General features: G+C 44.9%; 1 protein-coding gene across 1 annotated transcript in view; it reads left to right on the top strand.

Moving 5' to 3' along the window:
- The window catches only part of LOC145411573 (innexin inx2-like), a 44,175-nt gene extending 33,518 nt beyond the window's left edge, over nucleotides 1-10,657 (top strand). The window contains exon 3 of the mRNA XM_080281582.1: nucleotides 9,776-10,657. Coding sequence (XP_080137708.1) covers nucleotides 9,776-10,657 — 882 coding nt within the window. The remainder of the gene's footprint in view (nucleotides 1-9,775) is intronic.
- Nucleotides 10,658-14,393: the final 3,736 nt, after the last annotated feature.

Raw genomic sequence — 14,393 nt, 5'->3', positions numbered from 1 at the left:
GAGAGAGGTGAGGAGGGGAGAGAGGAGATCTAGTCGAGTGGTGAGGGGAGAGGGGAGAGATAAGAGGTAAACGACATTATAGGAATGAGATGGCAAGGGGAGGTGTGTGTGTGTGTGTGTGTGTGTGTGTGTGTGTGTGTGGAGGTTGGTGGGTGGTAATGACTATCTGGTGCATATGTGTCGAGGGGATCCTGTGTGTGTGTGTGTGTGTGTGTGTGTGGATAGACGGATGCTGTATGTCCGCCTTAAAGGTGAAGAGAGGAATTTATGAGAGCAAGTTCAGTGTAATAGTGAGGGTAAGGAGTTATGCAACATTGCGGCAGAGAGAGAAAGAGAGAGAGAATAGATATGTGTGAAAAATAGATAATATATGTGCAAGAGTAGATAGATAAACGTAATGTATGTGAGAGAGAAAAAGGTGTGTCTGTGTGTGTGTGAGTGTGTGTGTGAGTGTGTGTGTGTGTGTGTGTGTGTGTGTGTGAGTTCCGGTGAAGCCTTCTATTTAGGGAGCCATACAGAAAAAAGGGGGGGAGTATGTGAATTGACGGATGCTGCATGTCCTCCTTAAAGGGGAAGGGATGTAGTTAGATTTCAGGAGAGCAGTGTCCAGTGGAATAGGTATAGTAAAGTTATGCAACACTGCGTCAGAGAGAGAGAGAGAGCAGCCATTGAGAGGAGGGGAGCTGATGAGATGAAAAGCCGTTGATTCCACTGTTTCGAAGTTTCACACACACACACACACACACACACACACACACACACACACACGGAATTTGAACTCAGGCCGTGAAAAAAGGCCCTTGTAGACTCAGCAATTATCCATAATAAAAAAAGAAAAAAAAAAAAAATCACAGAGTCGGGTCAGCACAGCCAAACTCTGAGAAGCTGATGTAGCCAGATAAAGTAATGTGATCTCAGCAGAAATGAGATCACGTGGAAAAGAGACACCGACAATACTGTGAAAAGATGAGGAAGAGGAAGGAGTGGAGTGGTGTGGAATGAAGGATGAAGGAAAGGATATATTGAGATGTGGGGAGAGGAGGGGAAATGAGAGTATGAGGTTATGATTTTTTTCTCTCGTTTCGAAATATTAAAGATGTGTGTGTGTGTGTGTGTGTGTGTGTGTGTGTGTGTGTGTGTGTGTGTGTGTGTGTGACTAGGCCGTTTGTGTCTGGTGTGTACGTATGCATATCTGTGTTATTATATGTATGTATATACTGTGCTGGTGTGAGTGTCTACGATGAGTGTGTATGTGTGTATGTATGTGTCTGTCTGCAATTACCTGTGATGTGTGTATATGTACGTACGTGTGTCTGCAATTACCTGTGATGTGTGTATTTGTACGTGTGTGCCTGTGCAGGTCTGCGTGTGTAAACTGTCTGGGGTATGTGTGTAAATGTACGTATGCAACATTGTCTAGGATGTGTGTGTGTGTGTGTGTGTGTGTGTGTGTGTGTGTGTGTGTGTGTGTGTGGTGTGTGTGTGTGTGTGTGTGTGTGTGTGTGTGTGTGAACTGTCTGGGATGTGTGCAAATGTACGTATGCAACATAACTGTCTAGGATGTGTGTGTGTGTGTGTGTGATGACTGTCCAGGGAGAAGGGGTGAGGGGGAGGGGGGGCGGGGTGAGCAGGAAACATGGTATTGACCCAAACGCCCCCCCATGTGTGAAGTCCCCCCCCCCCTGGATCCGCCCCCTCCCTCCTCCTCTTTTCCCCCTCCCCTCCCCCCCGACTCTCATCCTGTCTGCTCGTTTGTTTGCTTGTAGGTCAGTTTTAAATATGGCTCTGCTCTCTCTATCTCTCTCTCTCTCTCTCACACACACACACACACACACACACACACACACACACACACACACATCCTGGCCGTCTGTTCTCAGTATGTTGGTCAGTTTCAAGCATTCCCTCTCTCTCTCTCTCTCTCTCTCTCTCTGCATCCGTCAGGCATCTTATAAGTTTCACAACAGTAAGAAATTCAGCATCCATTTTCTTCGACGTAAGCGCCTTGAAAGAAAACTAATAAAATCTCTGGGGTAACTCGTGTAAAAAGACCATCTACCAAGAAATGAAGAGCGATACGTTGGTAGGTAGGTGGAAAAAGTCTTGTACTCCTCCTTCTCCCGTCAGTGCATATCCAGTCACTTCTCGATTACAGTTATAGTCAAAAGTTCGCTTACTACTCCACTACCTCTACGTCTCACTTCTGGGCTCTTCCGTCACTTTCCTCCCTGACGCATCATATCAAAGAGAATGATTTATAGGCAGAGAAACACACCAATCCCCTCTCAGCTTAGGAATATTAGCTAACAGATGAGAGGTGAGATATTAAGCGGAGAACACACCAAGCCCCTCTCAGCTTGGGAATATTAGCCAGCAGAGGTGGAATATTAGGCAGAGAAACACACCAAGCCCCTCAGCTTACGAATATTAGCCAACAGAAGAGATGAAATATTAGGCAGAGAAACACACCAATCCCCTCTCAGCTTAGGAATATTAGCTAACAGATGAGAGGTGAGATATTAGGCGGAGAACACACCAAGCCCCTCTCAGCTTGGGAATATTAGCCAGCAGAGGTGGAATATTAGGCAGAGAAACACACCAAGCCCCTCAGCTTACGAATATTAGCCAACAGAAGAGATGAAATATTAGGCAGAGAAACACACCAATCCCCTCTCAGCTTAGGAATATTAGCTAACAGATGAGAGGTGAAATATTAGGCAGAGAAACACACCAAGCCCCTCTCAGTTTGGGAATATTAGCCAGCAGAGGTGGAATATTAGGCAGAGAAACACACCAAGTCCCTCAGCCTAGGAATATTAGCCAGCAGAAGAAAGATGAGATATTAGGCAGCGAAACACCAGGCCTCTCTCAGCTTTGGAATATTAGCCAGGAGAGGTGAAATATTAGGCAGGGAAACACACCAAGCCTCTCTCAGCTTAGGAGTATTAGCCAGCAGAGGAAGTGAAAAGTAAAGGAGAAGAAATATTATGCAATTCTTAGTATCCGAACGTAATTGATATTCGCTGTGCCTGATTGTTTGTTTATTTTCTTGCTTGCTTGCTTAAGAAATACCTGGTTTACCTGATGAGTTATAAGAAAAATTTGAACTCATTCTTGTTGGAATCTTGGCTGAAAATGATAGGCTTTGATTCTGACGTCACATCTCAAATCTACCCTTCCAAAATTTCTTCTTTTTTTTATATATGTGATTTAATTCCTGTTTGGTACATTACATGGTTTTGAGACGGTTTACTTTTTTATTTTGTGAGGTATTTTTATTATTATTATTATTATTAGTATTAGTATTATTATTTTGTGCTTTATTTTCCCTAGATCGATTGTACGCTCTCTCTCTCTCTCTCTCTCTCTCTCTCTCTCTCTCTCTGCGTTATGCACTTTGATATTGTGCTTTCCTGTTGAGTACTTTTTCCCCGAAGAGGAGGGGAAAGTGGAGAGGGGAGAGGGAGGAGGAAGAGGAGGGGAGGGGAGGAGAGGGAGGGAGGGAGGGAGTAAACAAGATGGAAGAGAAAGGTTATTGTTTTCGACCCTGTGTGTGTGTGTGTGTGTGTGTGTGTGTGTGTGTGTGTGTGTGTGTATGTGTGTGTGCACTTTATACGTGTGTGACTGTGTGTGTGCATGTGTGTATGATTGTGTACCTACTGTATATACTCTCTGAATTGGAAAAAAAATGGCCGAGACTGCAAAAATTTCTCCCTTCCAAAAAACGCTGAAAAAAAAAAAAAAAACGCAAACCAGGCCATTACATTGAGATGACATTTTTTGGTGTAGATTTGCTCCCTCCAAACGATTTTATTATTATTATTATTATTATTATTATTATTATTATTATTATTATTATTTTGACGTATGAAACTGCAGAGGTTGGATGTAGGCCTCATCAACGTGTCTAATTAGGTGGTTGTTAGGTAATACCCCTCATTAACGCGTCTAATTAAGTGGTTTAGATAATACCCCTCATTAACGTGCCTAACTAGGTGGTTGTTAGTTAATACCCCTCATTAACGTGTCTAATTAAATGGTTGTTAAATAATACCCCTCATTAACGTGCCTACTTAAGTGGTTGTTAGGTAATACCCCTCATTAACGTGTCTAATTAAGTGGTTCTTAGATTATACCCCTCATTAACGCGTCTAATTAAGTGGTTGTTGATTACCCCTCCTAAGTGCCTAATTAAGTTGCTCCTAAACTGGCAGATCACTTAATGGGAGCAAAGGTACAGATCCTCGCAATAAAAGGGTTAAGTGTCGAACCCAGGTCAGGCGTGTAAGTGGAGCCAGGCGCTACCGACGGGAGGGTCCAAGTGGAGTGGATATCGAATATAATCATACCTTCGTTCTTCAAGCCTTAACGACCCTTCATCAGCGACTTATTCTATCAGTTAATCACCTCAAACTAGATAAAACCAAAGAATAATTACTTCCTTATCCAAAAACCGGCTTAATTATCTATCCATCAAAATTTTATTACACGCAGGAAAATAGGAAAATTAATGTGCATGAGGAAAAAGTTTGAAAATTGTTAATCACCGCCCTCCTTCCCCCCCAAAAAAAAAAAAGTTATTAATATTCTGGCTTTTTCCAAACTCCAGATGGTTATACTACACACACACACACACACACACACACACACACACACACACACACGTACAGGGAGGACTCGAACTGATGCGGTTTCCTTCGTATCCCCAAAAAATTGTCAAAAATATTCATACTTTCACAAATCATCAACTTTGCAAAATAATCAGCTTTGTCAAATTCTCAGTTCCATAAAATTACTCACTCCCTAAAAATGCCGACCTGCCTAAATTACTCTTTCCTAAATTATTTAACTTTTCCAAAAATGGTGAAAAAGCTAATCCCAAAACCAAAAAAAAAAAAAGCAAAATAATTATATGACAAAAATACTGGGTTTAATTACGTGACCCCCCCCATCACCTCTCCCCCTCCCCCCACCTCACCTCCCCTCTCCTCCCCCCACCTCCCTTTCTCCTCCCCCCACCTCCCTTTCTCCTCCCCACCCTCCCCTCTTCCCCAACGCTTCATCCCTCTTTGTCCACTTCTCTTTTCCTCTCGCCTCTTCCCCTCCTTACCCTTCCTCACCCCCTCCCCCATCCCACTTTCTCCCCTTCCCCCATGCCTCTTCCCCCACCACACTTCCACTCCTTCCCCTTACCTATTACCCCCCCTCCCTCTCTTCCACCTGCCATTCCTCTCTCTCTCTCTCTCTCTCTCTCTCATCGTTATTACAGCGTTTATAAATTTTTTCGAGTCTCCCGTAAAAAATCCCGTTTTCAACATGGCGGCTTAAGGGGGTCCTAATGTAAGTCGTATTAATTTCCTCTCGCTTTAATTTAGAGATAGCTCTTTTTTCGGGAGTGGGTTTTTGGCTGGCGGCGGTGATTATCGTGTGGGTTAGAGAAAGAGAGAGAGAGAGAGAGAGAGAGAGAGAGAGAGAGAGAGAGAGAATACGTTTTGAATATCGCTATGTAAGGGAATTGTGTGTGTGTGTGTGTGTGTGTGTGGAGAGAGAGAGAGGGAGGGAGAGAGAGAAACCCATACATACATCTTACGTATTCCATCACAACACACTGCTCTCCATACACATTCCATAGGCTACATTTAATATATAGCTTCATACATACTCCACATCTTCTACTGATACTCCCAAACACTTCTACTCTATACACATCTCATACACATCCCCTGATTAAAGATACAGAGAAGGTCATCACTCACACACATTCTCTTCCATACAATTTCAGTGCCATTCCAAACATTATCTTCTCTTGTAATTATTCTAACCACATTTTACATACATATACACTCTTTTCACATTTCAAACCAAGCATTTTCTCAGTACTTACTCTAAACACTCCAAATACATTACACTTCTTCTATACACTATCTAGTTACACTTCTTCTATACACTATCTAGTTACACTTCTTCTATACACTATCTAGTTACACTTCTTCTATACACTATCTAGTTACACTCCTTCTATACACTCTAGATACACTCCTATACATTACAGATACACTTCTCTACACACGTCCCTAGAAGCTCAAAAACACCCATGAATTATACAGAGTGCCTCATTTGTATAGCGAGTGTATGAGAGGGGGGGAGGGGCAGATGGATGGAGATATGAATAACAAAGGCTTAATGGGACTCTGTGTGTGTGTGTGTGTGTGTGAGAGAGAGAGAGAGAGAGTTTCGAATGAGGACAGGAAAGTTTGAGAACGAGAGTAAACTGATGAATGAATGAATAACGGAGGTGAGTGAGTAAGGTGGATGTATAAAAACGGATAAAGAAATGAATGAGTCAGTGAGTGGATGAGACAATGACCACGAACATGAATAAAAGAGATTGTATAAGTAAGAAAGAATAAATGAATGATTGTAAATGAGTCAGTGAATGAATGGTGGAGTGAAGACGAACATGAATAAGAAATTGTATGAAGGAGTGAGTGTATGGAAATAGAGTGTATGAGTTGTAATTTAAGAGAGTAAGGAAGAAGTAAAGTATTATAGAATTTGTGATATTTGGGCAGCGTAACACCTCTCCCCCCCCCCATGTTCCGTGGGGGGTCAGCTCCCACCCCGAAATAAAATCGGTCAGAGTCTACGGCAGTGAGAACACGGATTTCAACGACGAATCCGGCATACACATCGCAGGATTGGGTGTGCAGTTCTCGTGTTTTATTATTATTATCATTATTATTATTATTATTATTATTATTATTATTATTATTATTTTACTGTGCTTTCATTTACTTTATCGTCATCATCATTACCGCCATCAACGCCACTTTCATTTTTTTTTTTTTTTCGCCAAGGGACGGGGTCGGGTCGGGTCCAGAGAGCATGGAAGGGGGAGAACTGTGAATACAATGACCAGTGAAGAGACCAGACATTCATTCATTCATTCATTCATTCTTCATCCTTATCTCCACGAGTTACATCTGTTTTTATACATCCATTGACAGGCTCGTGAGCAATATTTTTAGGGGATACTGATTCTCTCTCTCTCTCTCTCTCTCTCTCTCTCTCTCTCTCTCAATGGGTCTGATGGGGTAGGTAGGTAGAAGTAGGTCAACAGTAGGGTGGGAGGTAGACACACACACACACACACACACACACACACACACATTTATTGATTACTGCTTGCCTTACTAACTACCTTCATTTTTGTCACCCATTTCGTGTTTTCTTGCCTATTTCAGTGGTTTCAGTGTTTCCTAGTCAGTTTATATATATTCCCTCCTATTCCGCCTACCTATTTTTATACATATGCCCATTCTCCCCTTCCCCCCTGTAAATCTATTCATTCCTACCCCATTTGCACCTATTCCAGCCTACCGTATACACCTATTCCAGTATATCCAGTCTCTGTATACCTTTGTGATGGATTAGTTTACATATCCTATTCGATACCTATTCCAGCGCAAACCTATTCACGTTAACCCAGCCTGACACCCATTTCCTACCTGCAAACCCCATCACAGACCTATCCACACCTGCCTACCCACCCCAGAGACTTATTCATACCTACCATCCTCATCATGGACCCGCTTCTGCCTACCTTGCTTTACACGCCTTTCATCTGCCTCGTCATCGCGTGCCTACCCTGTTTTACGTGCGTTTTGTCTGCCTCACCACCTCGTGCCTACCTTGTTTTATGTTCCTTTCAGCTGCCACACCACTTCGTGACTACGCTGCTTTATGTGCCCTTTCCCTGCCTCACCACCACGTGCCTACCCTGCTTTAATTGCTTTTTAGCTGCCTCACCTCCTCGTGCCTGCCCTGCCTTTGTGCCTTTTGCCTGCCTCACCTCCTCGTGCCTACCCTGCTTTATGTGCCTTTTGCCTGCCTCACCTCGTGCCTACCGAGTTTTGCGTGCCCTTCGTCTGCTTCATCACCTCGTGCCTGCCCTGCATTACGTGCCTTTCGGCTACCTGCCCACCTCGTGCCTGCCGTGTTTTACCTTTTGCTTGCCTCACCACCTCGTGCCTGCTCTGCTTTACGTGCCATTTGCCTGCCTCACCACCTCGTGCCTGCTCTGCTTTACGTGCCATTTGCCTGCCTCACCACCTCGTGCCTACTCTGCTTTACGTGCCATTTGCCTGCCTCACCACCTCGTGCCTGCTCTGCTTTACGTGCCATTTGCCTGCCTCACCACCTCGTACCTACCCTGTTTGGCGTGCCACTTGCCTGCCTCACCACCTCGTGCCAATCCTGTTTGACGTGCCTCTCGTCCTCCTTACCGCCTTGTGCCTACCCCTGGTTTGGTTGTCTTCTTGCCATCCCTCCACACCTATCCTTTATCCGCATCCCAGCCCTCTCCTGCCCTGGGTCTTCGGATCAACTCTTTACTTCATCCACTCTGCCTCTCTTTCCCCTATGCTCTCCCCTCCTGTCCTCCATACCCTGCCTTACCCTCCCTTTCCTATCCACTTTCCTGTCTCTAATGCCTTTACTTCCTCTCATATTATACGATTTTCTCAGTTCTACCCTGTCTTTTCTGTGCACTCTCCTGACTCCTTCTGCCCCATGACCTGTACTCTCCCCTGCTTTATACCCATTCCTCTGCTTTACCCTGCCTTTGCTATCCACTTCCTTGCCTCCCACTCGGCCTTACCTACCCCATGTTCTTCCTTACTTCTCCTTACCTACCCCATGTTCCTCCTTACTTCTCCTTACCTACCCCATGTTCCTCCTTACTTCTCCTTACCTACCCCATGTTCCTCCTTACTTCTCCCCTATCCTGCCAAGTTGTTTGCCTCCATACCCATTTTTCTGCTTCCCTACTTCCCAACCTACTTACTTTTCTGCTTTTCCCTGCTTTACCTACACTTCTGTCTCTCTATCCCCTCTTTTACCTGTATCCCCTGCATTTCCTAAACTTTTTTTATTTCCTGCCTTATCTTATCTATTTTCTGCTTCACCTAAACCTTTATCATCGTCTCCCTCACTACGTTAATCTTCACTTGTTTGTCTGTTCCCTGTTTGTTCTTATCAGTCTATCCTCCTCTTTACCTTACCCTTTACTGTATATTCCCATCACCTATTTGATCTAACCTTTCTCTTTTCTCTGCGTTATATTTCGTCTATCCTCTGAGTTACCTCCTATCTGCCTGTTCCCTATTTTATCACTTATCTGCCTATCCTCTGCCTTAACTTTTCGTCTGCTGTTATACCTATCCCTTTTTCTGCCTAACACTTTATCTACCTCTGCCTTGTTTTGCCTAACGTTTGTTGTCTGCTCCCTGCTTAACCGGCAGTACTTTCCGCCTATGCCTATGTCTGTCTTAACCATGTTTCATATGCTCTCTTTTCTACCTACGCCTTCATTTACTTAGTTTTCTGCCTTCGTCTTCCCATGCCTGCCTCTTTTTGCCTACCTCCTGCTTTACCTACCCTGGTTTCTGCCTACCCCTTGCTTTACCTAACCTTCTTCTGCGTGGACCATGCTGTAGCCTACCCATCTACCTTTCATGCCAACCTCCTTTTCTGTCTACCTCTACCTTCTGTGATCCCTGCTTTACCTATCCTTTTTCTGCCTAGATCGTGCTTTATCTGTTCTGTTTTCTACCTTTCCCTTGCCTTTCCTGTCACTTTTATCTGCCTACCCGAGCTCTGCCTGTCCCATTTTCCGTCTTCCACGTGCCATGCCAACCCTATACTTCTGCCTTTATGCCCCCCTGTGTGCCGCCCAGTGCCCGTGCTCTTAGACTAATGCCCGACCGTCTTCCAGGTTGGGAAGAATGTCATCTATCCGAACCTGGGCCAGTTCGTGGAGGGTCAGAGCTCGAGGCGTGAGATCTCGTATTACCAGTGGGTGACGTTCTTCCTGCTGATCGAAGCCCTGGTCATCTACCTCCCGCGGCAGATCTGGCACCAGCTCACCCACAGCCAGTGCCTCCCCTTCGACTTCACCAACCTCAGGCGACGGGAAGACTGGGAAGACAAGAAAAACTTTTTAGTGTGGCACATGAAACAGACTCGAGGCAACCATGAGTACTGGCTGTGGCAATACCTGCTGACGGAGCTGCTGGCCATCGCACTCCTCGCCTCCTTCTTCATCCTGACGGACGTGTTCCTGGGCGGGGACTTCTACGACTACGGGCTGGACTGGGTGAACTACATGCACAACGCCACCAATACCACCATCAGCCCCATGACAGCTCGGTTCCCCCGCCTCACCGTGTGCAAGCTGCAGTACCACAGCCGTGGTGGCACCATCAACAGCTACTACCCACTCTGCCTCCTGCCCATCAATTGCTTCAACGACAAGATCTTCCTGTTCCTGTACTTCTGGTACTGCCTGCTGTTTGGCATGTCACTTGTGCGGGGTCTGTACATGCTGGTGCTGGTCACGTGCAAGCCAGCGCGGCGCCTCAGGCTCAAGTTCTCCGCCAAGCTGGTGCCGGAGGACACCCTCGACCGCTTCATCAATGCACACAACCTGAGTGACTGGTTTGTGTTGTGCAATTTGGCGCCCACCATGGACCCCGTGCTGATCGCAGAGCTGGTGACACAGCTGGTGTACGAGGTGCAGGGCGGCGAGAGCTCAGACTCCAAGCCCTCGCGCCTCGGCAAGCAGGAGAAGTCGCTGCAGTCCGTCAACTACATATGAGATTCAGCGCCGCGCGCTTCCCCACACTCGCTCACACACTGCCTTCCCAGCGGCCACCCCAACTACGGCTTCCGCGCCGCCGCGCCCCATCACGGCCTCGACCACGGCCGCTACCCGCCCCTGCACTCCTACGGGTACGCCGGCCACTACTCCAACGGCCACTGTGAGGGCCTGTGAGTGGCCGGTCCTGCCTGGCCTCTGTGAGGCCCCGGGCCCCGCCACGGCAGGCACAGGGCTCGCCCCGGCCCCCCACCCCGCTGCCCTGGGGGCCGCACCACCACGCAGGGGAAGGCGCCGCGCGACTCTCATACACGGCGACACCAGCCACACCACTCCACTCCCATCCCCACCCCCACCATCACCCATTCCCACCACCACCACCACCACCACCACTACCACAACCACCACCTCCACCACCACCAGCCTCACACCACCACACCAGACAGAGCGAGGTCGAACCCTGAGCTTTGCCACCAGCCAGCAACCCGCCCCCGCCACACCACACTACACCATACCACCATTACCACCACTACTCCATATTAACACACCACACTGCACCACACCGTCATCACCACCACCTCCTCCACCATACTACAACACACCACAGTCGTCCACTACATCATCAACTACGACACCTCGCTCTGTTAGCACTGCTGTACACCACCAGCACCACACAGCACTACACCCAACAACAGCAACAGTTAGGTGTGTGAGGTATAGAGGCCAATAAAGTATAAAACAGTCCCCTAAATACCTGGCAATGTCCATCACTCTTAACCTAATGATATTCTAACCCCCCAGTGTTCACAGTTTTGAAGAGTATCAAAAATAACGTAAACCAACTTCAGACGAGCATAATTTAAAGAAAATGTATGTTACCAAATTACGCAAAGAATACATTATTCCCAGTGATTGAATAATGAGGAGAGACTATAATGAAAATACGAGAAATGTCAAAGGAGTATTAAAAAGACTTGCCTTGAAAATATTTAAGTTGGCACACAATTAAGTATTAAACACACACACACACACACACACACACACACACACAATTAGATACGTAAATACACAGTGACATGCAATTACACACACACACACACACACACACACACACACACACACACACACACACACACACACACACACACACACACACAATTAGACACGTAAATACAGTGACACATCCAATTACACACACACACACACACACACACACACACCAGGCGGGGGCGGACTGTCGGCACACAAGGGGGCGGTCAGTCAGTGATATGGTCTCGTTAAGTACAGTGATCTAACTCGGCTGTACATCTTGTTCACGGGCGGCTCATAGATAAGGCAATGCTGGCCGCGTCGTCTAGAATAACTCCACGTCAGGTCTGTTATAAATCTAGTGAATAATCTTAATAATCCTGTCAAGAGTTTTGTGTGCAGTCTGTCAGTACATAAGCCGTAGATTGTTTTGTTTTTCGCTTAGTTGTCGATTGAGCTCTGTAGTGGACATGGTGATACGTAAAACAGACATTTGAACTACGCACGTTTTTTGAAAAGTCTGGCTCAGTATTTTGAAGTATTCCTCAGTATTACCAATATGACAGTATAACCCTACGTGGATGGTGAAAAATGGAGAGTATGTTTCTTTCGCTGTGTAATTTTCTGTGTGGTTACATTAGTGCTTCTTCTCTGACCCAGAAAGGTACATATATACATATATCTCTATATAAATAAAAAGAAACACAGTGGATTTTTGCCGTTATTGTAGGTAGGTGACCGGGTAATGTTGGTACCGCTGCTGTTGGACTTAACCCCATGTGGCCACGATGACAACCATAACACATACCCGAACTCCAAAGGCTTTCAACGTTCCAGGAAACTATAAGGAAAAAATTAATGAATTCAAAAAAAAAAAAATTCTTCCATAAGTTCTTCTTTTCCAATAGCAAACACATATTGTACTCAGATATTGTATATGTTTTGGTTACCTATTTTTGTGGTGATGTGGCAACAGTGTAGAGAGGCAGTGTTATTGCCAGAGTGGTGATGCTTGTATTATTTTCTAAGGCGTGTATTTTTATTTATTTTCTCAGTGCCATGGTCTGCCTCTTTCCAAGACATAATAATTTTTAAAAAGGAAGTGAAAAAAAGGTTTAAAAATTAAGGCCTCTAAACGAGCATAAACACAGTGAAGATAAGTTTACATGTATCGTGGGCGGACCTCTGTTTTGGCGACTGTAATTATAGAAATCTTTTAAACATAAGGTTGACGTGAAAATGCCACGTTTCGAGTAGTAGCCTAGAAGTAAACAAACCACTCCATGATTCCCCCATCCCGCCGAACCCATTGCCCCTCCAGAATACTATAATATCCCCCATAACATCGACATAATGGAAGTTCATTACCTTGTTGACTTTGAACTGAGGGAGAATAGTGCGGAAGCAGACCAGGAGGTGACGCTGTACCAGTTTTCTCAATAGGTTCAAGAGATAAGTGGCACAGCATCAGAGGAATGGTCTGGGAATTTTTTTTGTTCCTCACGTTCCCCCTCAAGCTCACTCCTCCACCCCTACCTTGCGAGTCCCACCTCTTAGAATGTAATAGCGATTGAATGCAACTCTGTGCGGTTTCAGAGTAGCATCGTCAGTGTTTTAGGGATTGTATAAAGCTAATTGTTTTTTAATTTTCTCGGATATATATATATGGTCTATGAATATACTTTACGGAGAGTTCACACCCATACACACGACTTTTGAACAGTAAACAAGAGAGACTTTTTCTATTGTTTTGTTGTGATGTGTATATTTTATATGTATAACCCATGTATGTTATTTCAAGTATAGATAAAGAAGAAATCGCAGTTCACTATAGTATTTATGTTGTCTGTTCAATACGATGTTTCTATGAATATCTCTAACGACGGAATGTTATTAGTTAGTAGATTATGAAGGAACTGGTCTCATTCCTCATAAAGTAGGGATTTGCTTAATGATAAAAAAATCGCTTAGTTATCCTGTAGACTTGACCATACCAGTTATTAGAGCTCTCAGTAACTAAACCTATAAAAAATATCTTCTTACTCTCTTCCTCTTGTTCCTACCTTTACTCACACCTAGATCAACTCATTTGGCCACCTCCCCTCTGCCCCCTCCTCTCTTCACTTCAGCTACATTCGATTTCGATGAACAGGGTAAACATACATAACGAAATCAAGCATAACTAGCGCAGATCAGATGGCAGTGGTCTTCAAAAGCAGGCATTCCAATTTCTTTCTGCTTCAAGGGTGAAATGATATGGGTGATAAGGTGTTCAAAGCATTTCAAAGCCTTCTAAAGCCTTTTAATGTCTTTCAAAGCCTTGTAAAGCCTTTCAAAGACTTTTAAAGTCTTTTCAAAGCCATAAAAGCACTCTCAGTTTGTGTCAAGGGCAATACTGAAGCTAGAAGGATTTTTTAAGTGCTGAATGTTGGTTCCTGATGCTTCACGCTAAAGCAACACAGAGGAGGGGGCTTCTTTAGGGCAAGGTGCCACTAGACTTTACCCAAAAAACACAGACTTTACCTTGTAGATCGAGAACAGCAAAACTAGACTCTTACTAAACCATCATAGGAAACGGGGACTTGGTTTTGACCTTTTCCGAAGAACGTCTCATTTTCTCCAAGACAGTATTTTTCTAGAGCCTGGTGTCATGAGATTGTTGATATATATATAAATATAAATAACAGTATATATATAAATGAATATA

Source organism: Coenobita brevimanus, chromosome 90, assembly GCF_032717465.1.
Source record: "Coenobita brevimanus isolate Jiangsu-jjx chromosome 90, ASM3271746v2, whole genome shotgun sequence".
NCBI lineage: Eukaryota > Metazoa > Arthropoda > Malacostraca > Decapoda > Coenobitidae > Coenobita > Coenobita brevimanus.
This window is presented reverse-complemented; position numbering and strand designations above follow the sequence as displayed.